This window comes from Gallus gallus, chromosome 2, assembly GCF_016699485.2.
Source record: "Gallus gallus isolate bGalGal1 chromosome 2, bGalGal1.mat.broiler.GRCg7b, whole genome shotgun sequence".
Taxonomy (NCBI): Eukaryota; Metazoa; Chordata; class Aves; order Galliformes; family Phasianidae; genus Gallus; species Gallus gallus.
Window position 1 is genome coordinate 4,263,601 of NC_052533.1, and position 18,129 is coordinate 4,281,729.

At 44.0% G+C, this 18,129-nt stretch overlaps 1 protein-coding gene across 5 annotated transcripts in view; it reads left to right on the plus strand.

Moving 5' to 3' along the window:
* The window catches only part of CRHR2 (corticotropin releasing hormone receptor 2), a 137,266-nt gene that overhangs the window by 81,339 nt on the left and 37,798 nt on the right, over positions 1–18,129 (plus strand). For all 5 annotated transcript variants that reach the window (XM_015281045.4, XM_040674883.2, XM_040674890.1 and 2 more), the window contains 2 exons: positions 1,327–1,433; positions 15,850–15,967. In XM_015281045.4, the coding sequence (XP_015136531.2) occupies positions 1,327–1,433; positions 15,850–15,967 (225 nt within the window). The remainder of the gene's footprint in view (positions 1–1,326; positions 1,434–15,849; positions 15,968–18,129) is intronic.

Genomic DNA, 18,129 nt, shown 5'->3' on the forward strand with positions numbered 1-18,129 from the left:
TATTGTTGGTTTTTCACTTTCTTCCTCTAGGCTATTCAGAAAATGGGCCTGTGCATGGGGAAGTTTATTTTAGGGCATTTTATAATAGACTTAAAAATACCTTACGTGGTTGAGTTCAGTCCAGAAACAGCACATTACTCCATGTGCTGAAGATACAGGCAGGTTTCACCATGGAAATGGTTCCAAGAGGGCTCGCTCTCTGGCAGAGCACTGGAAGATGCTATCTCCACAGAACAATGGTGCAGATTAACTACAGCTGCTGCTTGTAGTTTCATCCAAACTTCCATTCACTGACAAATTCCTCTGACTGGAATAAAATGTGAAGGGAAATTGCTAGAAAAATGAAACAAAGTAAGCTCAACCTAAATTAGAGAATTGATGCTATTTGCAGGATTTTAGTTCAGTATCTTTATCAAAAGGGAGGAAATTTAGATTCTAGGGCTTTCTCTTCTGAGGAAGGAGAACATCCCAAGTGGGGGAAAAGTATGCTTAACCTGAAAAGAAACAAGACATTCCATTTACTTCAAGGTCAAATTTGGCCACATTGATTTACGTGGGAGCACTTTGTACTTATTTTTCCATCTACAGGATCAAGAAGCTACCAATAAAGCCCTCAGCATCCTAAGAAACAGACTCTGATACAGTAATTTCATTGCATAGAAGAGCTCTGTTTCTTCAAGTTCTCAAACCTGAGAGGACCCCACCAGCTCTGTATCAGTCCGTATCACTTGTTCTGCCCTCAGGGGAAGATAAGGCTCTTAGTTTGCAGGAAGGCTAAAATCAGCTCATACGGAAAGGGCTTCTTCTGATTCACTGATTCATTCTATATGAAAATCATACCCATCATAGCCATTCATTTCTGTATGAAAATTAAGCCACGTGTGAGGGAAAGTAGCATAACCTGCCTCCTTATGACTGTGTAGGCTCCTAACATAGGAGTATTCTACAACGTATTGATGTGTTGCAGCTGTGAGAAGGTCATTGCCTGTGTCTTTGGTAGCTTTGTTACCCCCAAAATACAAACTTTTACAGTTTTACACAATGAAAATAAAAGATTGCAAGGAAACTGAGGAAAAACAGGGAAAAGTAACTTTCCTGCTGAGATTTGTAAGGAATTCCAGATAAATCCTAAACAGAAATGAAACCAAGCGTGTACTTTGTGCTTGGGCCGCATGTTTGGCTTCTATGTAGGCATCAGCCCTGGGGCTGTTATGTCATTTGAAAGTCGAGAAAAGTAATTACTGTTTCCTAAACTGATTAACTGTTCCTTAATGTCAGTGCTCAGAGGGTCATGCTGATTTAATCATGTTATCTCTTTACCTCCAGAGGAAGTATGCGCACCATTACAAGATTGCCCTCATCATAAACTACCTGGGGCACTGTATATCAGTAGGGGCCCTTATAGTTGCCTTTATGCTTTTCTTGTGCTTGAGGTGAGTAATCTGTTTGCATGCTTCTAACTTGGTTGGGTGTTACCGGGTTACTCAAGCCCTCTAATTACACTGTCCAGTTTGTGTATGATCTTGAAAGATTCTGGCTTTTCTGCTCTGGAGCCTGTACATGTTTTCATTGGTTGCTGCACTGGATGAGCTGTAATGATGGCTGCCATGCTTAAGAGCCGAAGCTTATTGGTATTCAGGAAGAGGGCTCTACATGATTTATTGATGCAGCAAAAAATTCACTGAGCATGGAGTGCTTCATTAAGGGAAGCTGGGATTTGAGTGTTTAGTTGAAGTTTTGGGGGGCAAGTTTTCCAAGGCACTGCATGATAACATGAGGCATTTTGTGTTGCCTGGCAGGTAATGCCCAGATCTAGACACAGGGAGATGAAATTAAAGCTCTCAATTTTGCTTTTTTGAAATTTGGGTTAATTTCAATTTTTTTTTCCATTAAAGAACTTGGTATTTTGCTTAAATAGCAGGAGGAGCATCTTTATAGGACCTGTATCTCTACAGGTGCTCATGAAACAAGGAATGCAGTCACTGAAACCACGTAGAAATGCTTCCCTTCTCCTGGTCAAGCAGGAGTCGCCTGGTTGAAGGATATTTCCATGTTATTTGTGTGGCCTTGTCTAGGAATGTGTAATCAGACCCCATCCAGGACTGTGATATGCTGATAGACCGTGACCAAAGTGAAAGCATTGCTGCTTTCCTAGGCTGGAGCATCCCTACAAAGGCTTACACTGAGTCTTCCCTTTAAGCAGTGCTAAGAGGAGGGTCAGTCTTGTTAACAGCAGGAATCTTCTTTCACCCCAGTGTGTATAAGCAGTATAGTCTGTGCCCATGGGAAGAAAAAAAAATAAAGCTTTAAACATCCACTGGGAACATTTCTGATGCATCAATTTAAACTTCCACTTCAACCTTTTCACTTAGCAGATAATGCTAATTCCCATCGTGCTTGGAGCCCTGAATTAATTCGCATTGAATAAAGAAGGCAGATTATTAATTGCAACTATATCCTCTGCTTTGTTGCTGAATCTTTTATGAATGCTTGAGTAAATAATGCAGAAACAATTAGATGATCCAGGATAAACGTACCCAGCTTCTATTGGAAATCGCCTCGCTGATCTCTTTTAAACTGTTTTTCTGGTATTTAAATTTTGATTTTATGATTTAAATTTTGCAGCATGAAAAAGGACTGCAGCAATTAAGTAGCTCCCTGTACATGCTGTGAATTAAGATATTCCATCTCTCTACATTTCCATTGCACTGTGCAAAAGGCAAATCAATCGCTCCGATATAACTTTCCAAACTGTGTTAGCCAGCATGAGTTTTCTCAGTCTCTGCAGAGATGAGACAAAATTGTTTTCAGAAGTTGTAAAGGTGCTCCAGTAAAGGCTGTCTGGACTGCATTACTGTTTTCCCCTGCACGTTTTCTAGGCTGTGTAGGTCTTTATCACCCATACCTCTGAAAAGTGTCCCAGGAGCAAATCCGTTCTGATAATTGACTCTTATTATCTGGAGCTTTTTTTTTTTTCTGCTTTAGTTGGGCCAGAAGAAGGCATCTGCTAATTGGGTGATATGAGAGAATCATAGAATCACCAAGGTTGGAAAAGACCTACAAGATCATCCAGTCCGACCGTCAACCTGTCACCAGTAGTTCCCACTAAAGCATGTCTCTCAGCACAACAGGAATGTAGATAATTCCTGTCTTAAAGATAACCAACACAATAGAAGACCTTCAGGGCAAGGTCTGATATTTTCTTATCTACGCCCATAGTGGAAATGTATCATTTCCTTACCCCTGCCCACTCTGCCATCTACCTTACTTCATGGTGCTTGCTGAGGGTGAAGATAGAGTACACCTCCAGGAAGGCTCGAATTCTACAGCTGCATAGTTTTAGGCTTCTTACTCATCATCTTCTTGATTTGCCCTTTGCTTTGTTAATACACATGGAGACCCAAAGACTCAAAGTCCTCAGTTCTGCTGAAATGGGAAGGGGACAGAGCTGGATGTAGTCCTTCTTCTTCCAAATGTGTCTTGGCTCAGCTCTTCCCCAGTTCCGTCTTCAGTTCCTTATGCCATCTTCTGACCTCCATTCACAGCCACACCAGCAGAATTGTTCTCCTGTCCTAAACCCCAGGGAATTTTACACTGAAAGGTGTTTTGAAGGGCAGAAAACTCAGACGTAACAGCAAGCAATGAAATCAACTGCTGTCTGTTTTGTATTCTCAGCAGCCCCTAAAGCAGCTGAGAAGGGAGGAGGGCTCAGCCAAGGACCCTTTTCCACTGGGAAGACCTATTCTAACCCTTTTTTAATACAGATATGCCACAAGCCTTCTTCCTAGGTGCTGTAATAAAAAACATGCAAGAAAGCGTTTCATTCAGTGCCTAAATACCAAAAAGTGAAGCCCGGCTCATGGGAGAGGAGATGATTATGATTGGCATACTGACTGAATGATTCATTGCAATTTCTTCTAAAGATCTAGGTCACAGATGGTTCCTCAGGGTCTAAATGTAGGTTCTCTTAAAAGTCCAACAGCCATGCTGTTGTTACAAGGCACAATGAAACCTGCAAGCACACGAGCAAGAAGAAATATGCTGAGAAGTGAAAATGAGGCATTTGTGCATGAAGGCAGGTGTGCTGTAGAGCTGTGCTGATCCCCAGCACAGGATCTGGAGAGATTTGCTCAGCGCACTTCAGAGGGCGTTGCTAAATGTATCTGCACTGCTGTGAGCTTCCTGGGTTGTGTGTTCTCCTCATTAATAGTAAAGGTTTAATTCATCCCGCAGGTGCACACAGGCAGTTCCTGCTGATGTGGGGCTCACCTTCCCACATAAGCACATTCTCACACTACTGGAGCTGAGGTTTTCCATAGGAGGAACCCTGCTAAAGTTAATACCAAGGAGGAAGAAAGAAAAATACAAAGAAAAAGAATACAAAGGGGAAGAAAGGAAAGGATTGAAATGCCTCTTTTCACTAATAGTTTCTTTTGCTGTTGCTGAGAATGCAGAAACCCAAATTGCTTTCTCCTGCCGTTTTCCTTGTTAGCGTGCTGTGTTATCCCCCTCCGAGGTGGAGCATGAGTTCCTTCTGTAACTCCTCTCTTGTTATCAAACAAAGTGATGGCAATTGCCAGCAGTGACATGGCTGGATTTGATTTCCAGATGTTTTATTTGTGCACTGGTGGCTGAAGCAGAAGCACCGACTGCAGGAAGACGTGTGTTTGTTCTGGGAAATGTCGAAGTCACTGCTGCATTTGGAATCCAATAAAGAAGGATGGCACTTAAAGGAAGACTGAAGATTGAAAATGACAGGTCCTCCTGCACAGGCTGCAGGATAAAGGCAGCTCTATAAAAATAAAAGCCGCGAACATTGGCAAAGCAACTTTTTCTGCTAGCATGGCAGTAATGAAAGTAAATTGAAGGGATGAGGGAAACTTTGCTTTCCTGTTCTTCCTAATTTACTGCTTTATATTTCCACTTTAAGACATCTGAATTTTTATTTTGCAAGGCAGTGTGCCCTTTCTTTCTGGAGTAACAGCTAGGTTTACCAAAACCTCACATTTTTTTCTCCTGAGAGATTGAATTATTATTTTTTTCTTTCACCAACATATTCACCTTTCTTTTTTTAATTCTAATCAGCTCCCAGGGTTTAGGAGTAGAAGACCTATTGTCTTCTATCTTCTCTTGTTCCACGTTTCTTTGAACTGCCTCTTGTTCTTCGCTCTTGCACACAGTTGGTGAGGCTGCTGCTACAGGTCCTAGAGCTTATCCAAAGAAGGGCAGCAAAGTTGGTGAAGGGTCTGGAGCACAAGTCTTATGGGGAGCAGTTGAGGGAGCTGTGACTGTTCATTCTGGAGGAGGCTCAGGAGAGACCTTGTCGATCTCTACAGCTCTCTGAGCGGATGGGAGATAGGAGTTGGTCTCTTCTCTCGTATCACTTGTGATAGGGTGAGAGGGAATGGCTTTCAGTTGTGCCCTGGGGAGGTTCAGGTTGGATACTGGGAAAAGAATCTTCACAGTGAGAGTGGTGATGCAGTGGCACAGCTGCCCAGGGAGATGGTGGAGTCACCATCCCTGGAGGCGTTCAAGAACCATGGAGATGTGGCACTGAGGGATGTGGTCAGTGGTCAGTGTTGGTGGTAGATGAGTGGTTGGACAAGATGATCGTAGAGGTCTTTTCTAACCTTAATGATTCTATGATTCCGTGATTTCATGGAGCAGAGTGATCTGAGGGCTGTCAGAGCCTTGATGATGTATCAGCTGGGTAGGCTGAAAAGTCACAAGGTATCCAATGTGATTACAGCAAAATAGGCTCCAGACCTAAGGTTCCCTCCTGCCATGAGTACCTCTCTATCATGCAGCAAGGGAAAAATAGCAAGTCCCAGGATAAGACATCGCCTAAAACTAATAAATTCAATTAGTGCTCTGTTTTGCCCTTCAGTTTCAGGCTTTCCACCTACCCTTGTTCAGTCTGCTCTATCTGCTACTTAGATTATCAAAGCTTTTAATGATGATTCAGGTACGGGGCATTTTTTAAACTTTGTAATTAACACTGGTGATTGTAGATTATGTGTTTGGTGGATGGTAATGGCTGTGGATTTGAAGACAGCACTCTGTCCAGCCATGTAGTGTTGAAGTGTGAAAGTTCTCAAAGCGAGACAGGAATAAAAATGATGGAGGTCTGTAAATGAGCACATATGCATTCACGTGGTCTTCTCTGAGCAGAAAACATCTGAAGTGTCTGTGCTGCTTGAAACCATCTGTGGCAGGAGGGTTGGAACCTGATGATCCTTGAGGTCCCTTCCAACCAAACCATTCTATTATTCTATGATTCTGTGATCTGAAGTATCTTGTCTCAGAGGCTCAGATGAAAGACAGGAGCACGTTTCCTATTGATTAGCCCTAGGCCAATGTCTTTGCTTCCCACTGCTCTTAATCATTCCCCGCTCATGTTGTATCTGTATCACTTCTTCCTTAGGCACTTTGAATGGAGCCTACATAAATCACAAAGGAGCAGAGCTCTCCTGAAGTCCTATAATTCGAGTAATTAAAAGTGTCCCCAGAGAGCTATATTCTCAAGATGTGGGAAGTTTCGTAAGCTGTACCTGAAATTATAATACTATAGACTAACAAGGTGAAGCCTGGCAAAGAATATGCTTGCTGATTATAAATACATGACTGTTGGATAAATATTAGAAAGAGGAGAGCTATGTACAATCATGTACAAGACTGGTGCAAGAGGACATGAGCACAGACACTCTATGGATAGACTTACGAGTGGATATTATTGGATGATTTCCAACCTAGAGATAGTAAAGAGGTTCAGGAGCAAGGTGATGGAGGAAAAAATTAACTTGCAGTTAAACTAGAGTTTCAAGAATTTATGAAGGTCTTTAACTCAATGGTTGCCTGGAGTTTGGAGGCCACTTCCCATCCTGAGCTTGCAGTGCGCTCCAAGAAGTGTCTCTCTGCTGTCACCAAGATTTTAGCCACAAGGCTGTGTCTTTGGAGATGGGCACAGACCTGTTCAAATCCTGCTCATGTAAGTGCCCTGTGCAAGACTGTGTTGAATGAAGAGCTAAAACTTGCCTGTGCTCTGTTCTCCTATTAATTCCATGATGATGGAATGGTTTTGGGAACAGTGCAACAATCTTGCAACTTTTCCAAGGTTTCAGAGGAATAAGGAAAGCAAAGTTTGGTCTTTGCAGGATTGTTTTTTTTTTTTTCTTTTTTTGTTTGTTAGACATGAATAATGCTCAAGAGTGCCATTTTCTTCCAAAAGGAACATACCCTGTATCATTTCTGGGCAAGAGAATCAGAATGTATTAAAGCCTGGATGGTCAGAGCTACCCACCAAAAAAGCACCTGCAGGTATTTAACCACTGAAAGGTTTGATTTCCATTTTCACCCAAGGAAGCACACATCTGTATCCCACACAAGCTCCACTGCAGGTGTTCAGCACCTACTCACCTTCTCTTCTGCCTAATCAAAAGTCTTCTACATTGCATTATTTTGTCAATAGCGGTGCCAAGCCTAAATGGGGCACAAATGCTCCTTGTAGTGTGTAGGCTGCCTTTGTGTGTTACGGAAGCAGCAGCCTCCTGTGAATGTGCCCAGGCTGAACAACAGAGAAACATTTCTACATCCTTTGGGGACCTGTCCAACTCAGGATATTCAGTTTATTCCACAGGCACTGAGCACCACAAGGCCAACAAACACAGGCCAACCACAAGAATGAGTATTTGGAAACAGCAAGTTATGAATGATCTTATGTGGTCTTCCCTTGCCAGGTACTCTAAAATAATCACAGAATCATGGAGTCATTAAGGTTGGAAAAGACCTCTTGGATCTTGTAGTCCAACTGTTGACCTAACTGTTGACCATGCCCACTGACCATGTCCTTCAGGTGTCATATCTCCATAGTTCTTCAACACCTCCGGGGATGGTGACTCCACCACCTCCCTGGGCAATAATGAAGCATTCTACATCACGTTTTGAAGGAAATGAGGCCAAGGAGATTGTGAACAGCAGCATCTGCATCTTAGAGTTTATTTCTTTTGTGTATCTACAGAGGTGTCATCCTCAGAGGGCTGCGGCTAATTAATGAGCATCTGCTAATCTTAAGGTAGTGCGTGATAGGAGACAAAAATCTTGACCCGCAAGGAAGCTTCTGCACAGGTTGTGGTAGTGCCCTATAATTACTCATCCTGTTCATTCTCTCAGCGTGCTCATGGGTACTTTGGCTGCAGCCCTCCAGCTCAAGGAACATCAGTGCTTTCCCATTTTGACTTACCAGCAGAATCCCCTGTGCACTGTGTTTAAGCAGAAATAGGCTTTGGAAAAAGCTCAGTGGAGCACAGATAATTCCACAGTGGGTTTGTTCTAGTGTCTGTGCCCATCCTAAGCACTGGTGGAAGCAGCTGCTAACCCTAGCCCGTGCCCTCAAAATAAGGCTTCATGGCTATCCTTCCCTTGCAACTGCCCCTCATGTTTTGTGTGGGAATATTTATATTACCCTAGGCAACTGCCACCAAGAAACTTGTTTTCCCTGCCAGCCTCTCCAGCTGCATTTCCCATCTGTAAGCAGCAGGAATACCAGAATATATACATGAGCACACAGGGGAAACCATGAGGTCCTCAGGGGAGGGCTCCATGTGGATGAAAACAAATAGGCTGTGACAGACACCCAGCCTGGGAAATAGCTGTGCAGTTAGGTATTCCTCCTGCTCCGTGCCATTTATGGATTGTCTACAAGCTTTGCCTGCCCTCAAAAAGACTAAAGGGGAAAAATACTTTTTTTTTTTTTTAGTATTGCCCATGGTTTTCCTTCCTGCTTGTTCAGCACTCATGGAGAGGGAAGGGCTCCAGCTAAGTGCTTACAGATTTCTCATGCCAACTGTATTCAGACAGACTTCAGGATGGCATTTAATTGAACATTATTATTAATGGAATACTATATGAATTAGTAGAATGCGTCCAAGCTTCTGTAATAAAGTTATCATTTGCATTATTTCTGTGCAGATAATTCTACTAATTCAGCTAGCTTTCAACCATGCCGGCACATTGTGATGATTGCTAATGTTAATTATTTGTGTCATGCTTTCAATCAGACAATAGTAGCTCTGAGCACCCCAAAGGAAAAAATAGCACTGCGTGGATAGAGTGAGAAGGAAAAGCGTGAATCTACAGAAAGGCTACAGTGAGTTTTATCAGTGCTGTTCTATCATCTGGTAGACCTTCATTTCTGAATCAGGGAGATCACCTGTATGGGAACAATGGATAAGTTTCCTGCCTTTTCAGCTCTCAGCATTTCCCAAGTCCAAAGAATGAATTTTCTAATTCTTTGCTTTCTACACCACGCCATGCAATTAAGATCATTTGATTGAGATAATTAGCAGAGTGTGCTTTTCTCTACGAACAGTAAGAAACTGCCCACTGCTGACACAGGTTGCAGCCAACTGCAGGAGAGTTTTCGTAGAATCACAGAATCATAGAATCGCTAAGGTTGGAAAAGACCCACAGGATCATCCAGTCCAACCATTCACCCTTCACCAATGGTTCTCGCTAAACCATGTCCCTCAACACAACATCCAAACGCTCTTTGAACACCACTAGGGTTGGTGACTCCACCACCTCTCTGGGCAGCCCATTCCAGTGCCTGACCACCCTTTCAGAGAAGTAGTATTTCCTAATGTCCAGCTTGAATCTTCCCTGGCGCAACTTGAAGCCATTCCCTCTAGTCCTATCACTAGTCACCCGAGAGAAGAGGCTGACCCCCAGCTCACTACAACCTCCCTTCAGGTAGTCATAGAGAGCAATAAAGTCTCCCCTGAGCCTCCTCTTCTCTAGACTGAACAATCCCAGCTCCTTCAGCCGCTCCTCATAAGGCCTGTGCTCCAGACCCCTCACCAGCTTTGTTGCCCTCCTCTGGACACGCTCCAGGGCCTCAATGTCTTTCTTACAGTGAGGGGCCCAAAACTGGACACAGTACTCGAGGTGCGGCCTCACCAGTGCTGAGTACAGGGGGACAATTACTTCCCTGTTCCTGCTGGCCACACTATTTCTGATACAAGCCGGGATGCCATTGGCCTTCTTGGCCACCTGGGCACACTGCTGGCTCATGTTCAGTCTAGCGTCAGTCAACACCCCCAGGTCCATTTCCTCTACACAGTCTTCCAGCCACTCTGCCCCAAGCCTGTAGTGTTGCCTGGGGTTATTGCGGCCATAGTGCAGGACCCGGCATTTGGTCTTGTTGAATCCCATCCCATTGGTTTCAGCCCAGCTATCCAACCTATCCAGATCCCTCTGTAAGGCCTCGCTACCCTCAGGCAGATCGACACTTCCAGCCAGCTTGGTGTCATCTGCAAACTTACTGAGGGTGCACTCAATGCCCTCATCCACGTCATCAGTAAAGATATTAAATAGGACAGGCCCCAGCACCAACCCGTGGGGAACACCACTCGTGACCAGAAGTCCTTTTCATTTGCAGCTTGTTCCTGGTATGGAAGCCCAGTTATGATATCCTGCACAGCAAGTGATTCAGGATGCCAGGGGTATGGTATTAAGTCAGAAAATGACATTTGAGCTTGAAACACGATCTGTTCTCAAATCAAATAAAGAGGTCATTATGTGCAATTTCCCACCATACACCTGGCTTTTGATTACTAGCTAGGACAGCCAATGAGAAGTATGTTTGCTTTTACCTTAATTGCTTCTTTGCATCTAACTTTCTGCTGTAGGGCTGAAGCTCATGCTGTTATGGGGCTCTGTGTATGTGTGTGCAGTGGGAGATGTGTGCTCCCAGATCACCTTGTCTGGCTCTGTCCAGCACAGAGACCTGCTACTAGTAAAGTAGCAGCGTATGTGGGAAGTGGTCTTCTCCCTTCAAGTTGGAAAGCTCATCATCTTTTCTCTCATTTCCAAGGAAGCCCTGTTCCTTCTGCCTGCTCATTTGCTCAGTGTAACCTATACATCTTTTCTGGCATTGCTTGCTTGCTGTATTTCAGGGGGTTATGTCAGGCCCAAAGTCTGCTTTCAGGCACAACCAGAGGTGAAATTGCTATGTGAATTGTGCTACTTCGGGAGCACTGCCTTTTACTGACAGCCTCAGCCTCCATGGCTCATTGGTCTGACTGAATATGGAAGTTTCAGTGTCTTTAAGTTTTGTCCTTAGTCCTTGAATCTGTTCTGACTGAATTGCTCCAACACTTCTCCTCCTTCCTACTACCCTGGGACCCATGCACCAGGGAAGAGTGAGTAGAAGAGCCCAGCCATGACCTTGACCAACGCATTTCATCTGAAAAGGATCAGGAAAATACAGGAGAAGGATTTTTAGTGAAAATCCATAGCTTTAGTGCATGGTGTCTCCCCTGGGATGTACCTGCCCAGAGATGCTGTGGATGCGCCATCCCTGGAGGTGCTTAAGGCCAGGTTGGATGGGGCCATGGGCAGCCTGAGCTGCTGTGGGGCAACCAGCCCCGGGCAGGGGGTTGGAACTGAATGATCTTTAAGGTCCTTTCCAGCTCCAACCATTCTGTCATTCTGTGCTCACTGGGATGGCATCTACTGCTGCTGCTCTTGGAAGTGGGGCCGCACACCTCCATGGGCAGCAAGGGCTGTAAACAGGCAGGCAGAAGTGACAGAAACAATGATACCTGACACAAAGATGAAGATGAAACCTTCCGTCATCCAGTATTTTAGGCTAGGGGACTTAAAATGGCTCTGTAAATCACAATTTCTTCCTAGAAGTGCTTCAGTTGTATCTGAAGCATCATTTCAGTCACCCATTTCTTCCCTTTCATGACTATTTGGCCTCCCTGTATCAGGAAAATATCATTTTCTTTATACTGTCACTGCCACACTGCAAATTGCAACGTCTCCCTGCTGAGGCAAGAATAACACCTCAATTCATGGCTTCTGAGCTGCGAGGAAATGCATTCATGCCATTCACCTGACTTTACAAGAGTTCAATTCACTAACTTGTCATACAGCACAAATTCCACCTCTCCCTATTCACAATAACGACATGAGCTCCTTTTCAGGGCTGCCATGAAGGCAGTTATTGCTGTTCCTTGCTTGCCTTCTCATTCCACAAAGTGAAGCCATTAATTAATCATGGAGAAAGGAGCTGTGGAACCCACTGCCACAGAAGGCTGTTATGACTTCAGGACAGGTCTTTTTTGTGAATAGCAGTAGTATTTCAAAGCAAATTAAGGTGTGTAAGTTTCAGCTTGCTTCTAACTACCGAGGGCCAAGAAGATACCTGGGGAGGACAAATGACTCCAAGAATTATGAGTTTCTTCATCAGGCTCTGAGATAATTATGAACAGGCCGGTTTGTCCTTCCACCAAACAGCAGATGCACTGCAGGTCTCCTCTTTCTTTGTAGTTTTGTTGCATATCCTTCATCCTCTGTCCATCTCTTAGGTATATGACTACACAGACAAAATTTATGGGTAGGCTCTGGGGACCCTTATCCAGTATCCCTCACGATGCTTTATCCATAGTAAATAACCACGATGATATTTACCTGCAGTTCCTGTACACAAGAGAAACTTGTTCAGGTGGCTGGCAGGAGCTTTTCCCTTATATACCAATTGGCTTAGCTACAGTTCTCACTGCTGCGCACTGCAGCCTCCACATACTGCACCAGCCTGCTGTGTCTCCCTGCCCAGCCTGGATCTGACAAGCTTCTCTCTCATGCTTTTCCTACCCTTGGCTACAAACTGCATTATGGACACTGTGATTTCTGTGCTAGTACTGGTTAGGAGACAGAAACACAGAAACCAAAAGAGGAAAAGTGATAACTATTCCATGTCTGGGGTAACCTTACTGTCTGAACCACTGAGAAGCTCTGCAGCACATTCACACTTGGCACCTCTTGACAGGGATGGTCTTTGAGGTCCCTTCTGACCTGAGCTGTTCTATGATTCCGTGATATATGTCTCAGCCTGTGTTGTACATAGTGTTGTACATTCATATCCCACCTATTTACCCTGGCAGAGCAGTGGCCCAGCCATCACAAAAGCAGTTCCTACCTCTCACCTGTGCCAAGGCAGGGAAGTGGGTTGGAATGTGACTGGAGAGGAACAGCAGCTCGGCCTACCTTGCTCCATCAGCTCTAAGACGTGTCTTTTTAGTCAATCAAAGTATGTGCTTACCAGCTGTGCCACACACAGAGTATCAGAAGGGAATCAGACTGCATTATATGGGTGCTGATACCTAAAAGATGTCTTTTGTTAAAGGCAGCGGGTTGTGGGAGCCAACTGTCCATGTTTCTTGTCCAAAGCATTATTTGACAAAGTTTGAAGTCTCATATTGGTAAATTCCAGGTGTTGGTTGTATTTATACTTCACACCAGGACCATATCTTCCCTCATCACATCATATTGTGTTGTGTTGGTTTTTGTTTTTAAACAAGGAATTTTGATCTTCATCGTTCCCTGTATAGCCTGGGAGTTCCCAACACAGACCCTACACTCTTGCTCTTGGTGCTGAGCAGACATCACTACAAGTCTTGGTTGTAAGCTTCTACAATCCAAACAAAAGCCAATGCTGAGTGCAGAGAAATGGGCAAAGAAGACAACAGTGTAAACCAAGAGGCAGTACTGAGGGCAAAGACTGTGAGGACAGCGTATGCTAGGGTTGTCTTTTTGTTCCATGGCACAGAAAAGAAGGTGATTTTGATGACTGGGATCCTGCTGGGAGGAAAGCTCTTTCTAAGAACTTAACCAAAAGGTCTGAAACGGTTTGATCCTGTTTTCTTCTCCAGCCCAATGTTGTGCTGTATGCCTAGTGGGAATCAGGCTTCTTCCAGCCACATTTAGTGCTGTCCTAGCATATGGGATGATGAAACTACATCTCAGCAGAGGCATAGTGCACTGGATCTGTTTTGCTGCTAGAGTTCTCAAAAGCAATTAGTTTCATGAGAGCACCTCTATTGTTTGACCTGAATTTCCTCAATTTTAGTCCCCTGCTTCTTTCCCCACCCCCAGAAGTAGTATTTCAAACTCCTTCCTTAATCTGCTAATCCTTAACCTGATGGAAGTGAATAAAACATTTAGAAGAATAGAAGCTGCAGGACATTTGTGTGCAGAATGCTCAACAAAGAAAGGACCTTAATAGCGTGCTTCAAAGTCAGTCCAGAGCCAGATGGGTTCTTGGGGTTCAACACGAAAGGCAGTGGATGTTGGTTGCCTGGTTGCTTTGAAAGCCTACCCATGAACACTGGCCTTTGGCTTGGAAGTGAGGTTTTCAAAGAACTGAGACATCTCTGCCAGGTCCCCTGCCAGCACAGGTTAGCTGAGAGCAACGCTTTTTGCTTTGTACCCTACATAAAAGTGAATGGATGCCAGTAGCTGGACTTCTTTTTTCTTTTTTTTCCTTCCAAATTGACTCCAGCCATGAGTCACTGGGGCTCTGAAAGCAAAATACTGATTTTGCAGCCTGAGTTGTTAAACTCAGAAGCTGTTTTGACACTGCGTTTGTAGGGCTGTACCTCGGAGCATCGTTATGTGCGTTGCAGTATGTCGTACGTGGGAGGTTTTCCATTTGTTTTCTGCTGGATTGCTGTGAAATCTTTGTGATGGTTGTGAGGATGAAGAATACAATCAGAATTGCTCCTGGTCCTCAGGCTGACTAATCAGGTCCTTGGAAAAATGCAGTAGGGTTTAATGATAGCAGAACTTTTGTTATGAAGAAGGCTGGCTTGCCTGTCATACAGAAGACCTGAGGCAGCAGCTGTGTGGGCTATTGGATTGTGCCTTCTCATTTTAAGGAGCCTTTGCTGTCAGTGAGATGAGCAGTTGCTAGTTACAATTAACCAGGTTTGAATGCACCGCTTTCAGCATGTGTCCTATGTTACAAGCAGGGACGCTATGCCAAATGGAGGATCCTAACCTGATGACCCCAGGAAGCTATTTGAACGCCTATGGAAGTGGTTCTGGTAGCTGTTTTTTATTCAGCTAAAGATTGGTTAATTGAGCATTTTGCAACTGCAAAACTGCACCTTGGCACTCACCTCTCCTTATGGTTTCACAAAGGATTAGAAGACAAACAGTCTTAGATGACTGAATCAGTCATCAGTAACTTTCTGTCTAGCTGCACTGATACTTCCAGTTGCTGGCATGATGCTTCCATGCACCACCTGCCTCCCAGAGCCATTGCAGCTGTGGCATTAATGGGTTTGAAAACTTGGAACTTCGTATGGGCTAGTCTGTTTGAGCCTTTGGGGAGAACCATCAAATGTAAATGATTCCAGTTTTGTCACCACATCTTCAGTGAGCAATACAACAGACTCCAGCACAGTCTTCTTGTCTAGGGTCTTATCAATTCTGGTCAGCACTGTAATAGAGCTGGTGAGACTGGGGAGGACGAAAGTAATAATCAAGGGTGAAATGACCATTTGGATGTTTGGGTCTTTCCAGTAGCTCCAATTTCACTTGCTTGAATTGAATCTGTCAAAGGGAGCTCCTCATGTTATCAGATCAAGTTGTTGTATGTGGCTTTGCTTGGTTTCTGGAAGAAAGGCATATAGCAAGCACCACATATTTTACCATCCATCTGCTGCTGTTTTGTATTCACACCATTTATTTGCATTTTGACTACACTGCAAAGTCCAATTTTTGGCTTTGGCACAGCTGTGCCATTTACCCAGAGATCAGAGAATTGGGCCTGGCCTGGTAATTCTTGTTGGTGAGGATGTGCTGCAGACATCCACACAGTCCATTGCTGAGCATGGAGAAGAAGAACCTCCTTTCTCATAGAGTAAGATAGGTTATGAATGGGGATAGATTATAAGGAACTTGGCTAGTGAACAGAATTAACTTGCTTATTTTAGATACTTGCAAGGGTGCATGCATATATATTCACTATAGATAATGATTTAAATCTATTTCCTTATTTAGGAGTATCAGATGCCTTCGGAATGTTATCCACTGGAATTTAATCACCACGTTCATCCTGAGAAATGTGATGTGGTTTCTGCTCCAAATGATAGACCACAACATACATGAAAGCAATGAAGTAAGTGCTTGGAGGTGGTGTGGCACACAGTTTTGGGGTGAGCTGAGATGCTGAATTCATTCAGCGGGTAGAAATACACCAATGGGCACACACACAAAGCATTTTTCATGTCATTTCAAAAAAGAAAAAAAGTAAAAATCTTAGATTTTCTAAACTTCCATTTATTTGCTCATTGCTGAATATCAACGTTTTTAAAGTCGTAATCTGCCCCCCCAAAATCTCTCTGATCTTCGTTGTCCATTGAGATATATTGTCCATTGAGATATATTGTCCATTGTCCATTGAGAAATACTGCTGCTTCAAGACAGTATCGTGGTTCTCAAATATTCTTGTCACAGCATCTTTCAGTGATTGCATTTCTGTGCAAAAAACATTCATTCCAGAGGACAACACCTCCACGAACAGGAACAGAAGTAATTGCTTTGGCTGTTCAGGCTTTCAGTCAGGTACTTTGTCTGATGACAGCAGGCACCTTTCTGTCTGGAGCCTGAGGAACTCTCCAGGAAAAAAAAGAAATCAGACCTAAAACAGAACAATTTTACCCCTTTATATCTTTGTGGTTCCATTTTTCTGCTAATCCCATCTTCACTATGAGGTTGTATGAGATGGGCTGCATCCAGGGACGCATTCCTCCAGGGACGCAAAGTCTTCACTCCAGCTCCTCCTGCTTGCTTGGCTCCAGCTCTGCTCCTTTTCTTGATCCCTTGGGGGGGACTGAACCCTTGGAGATGAGCTCACTTAACTAGTGGGAAACCAGCACAGCCAACAAAATAGCAAAGAAGAGGTTGCTGCTTCCTAAGTCAGCTTTCTTATGGGTGATTAGGGTAAAGGCCACTCCAAGGGACAGGGCAGATCTACACAGTTAAAAATGGGAAGGCTGGAGAGGGGGCAAGAAGTGGGACATCTTCTGTGCATGGCACTGAGCACGCTTGGTAAAAACAAGACGTCACCTCGCTTCCATTTCTTTTATTTCTCGTTCACTCATGAAACTCCCAACTGATGCTTCTGGTTTGAGTGAGGACATGGGAGCAGTCCCTTTATTAGTACTGCAATGCCTTGCCTTACCCAGAAGCCCCAGTAAGATGAGGATTTGTAAATGGATTAAATGCATTCACTCATAAAGAAAAATACTTGTCCTCAGTTTTCTTGGGGAATAATTCTACATTTACTTGGGGAATCATTCTTTTTGATAGTCCCCTTTTACAGAGCTTCTTACTGTTCTCAGTAATATCCTTATAGTGGAGTGTTCTACTTTTAGGACTGTTTCCTGATGGCTGCCACTTACCGTTGTGTTACAGATACACACATGAGCACACCCTTCATAGTTTTGTTTTGGAAAGCAAGTGGCCAAAAGTGCCCATAGAGTATGAGCTGTATCCCTCACCAACAACGGGCAGAGTGTGTTCTGGAGGAGCTGGTTCTGCAGAAACTGAAAACCACTTCAGGAGCTCAGATATCCATTTGTTTGAAGTCAGCTGGGCACTTAATCATCCTTGGTTAACTTTTCAAACGTCAGATTTGTGGCCTTCCAGTATTTGAAGGGAGCATGTAAACAGGAGGAGGTACAGCTGTTCATGAAGGTGGATAGTGATAGGAGAAGGGGGAATGGTTTTAAATTGAGACAGGGGAGGTTTAGGTTGGATATGAGGAGGAAGTTTTTCACCCAGAGGGTGGTGACACACTGGAACAGGTTGCCCAAGGAGGCTGTGGATGCCCCATCCCTGGAGGCACTCAAGGCCAGGCTGGATGTGGCTCTGGGCAGCCTGGTCTGGTGGTTGGCGACCCTGCACATAGCAGGGGGTTGGAACTGGATGAGCATTGTGGTCCTTTTCAACCCAGGCCATTCTATGATTCTGTGATCCCACATTTTGGAAAAATCAACAGCAAAATAATTGGTAGCACGATAAAAAAATAAAGCCCAAGATTCTAAGTTTTTTTGTCATATCTGTGCATAACTGTATTATTGTTCAAGTAAATACTCCTTTAAGAAGATGGAGCTTCCATTAATTCCCTCTTTGCTTTGTGTTTCTGTCATTTCCAGGCTATGAGAGATGGTGGGATGTGAGTTCTCTGCCGTGTGGTTTGGTCTCATGATGATACTGCAAATATTAATGCAGATTTTTACAGTTATTTTGGAGTAATCCGTTGCACTCAGAGACTGA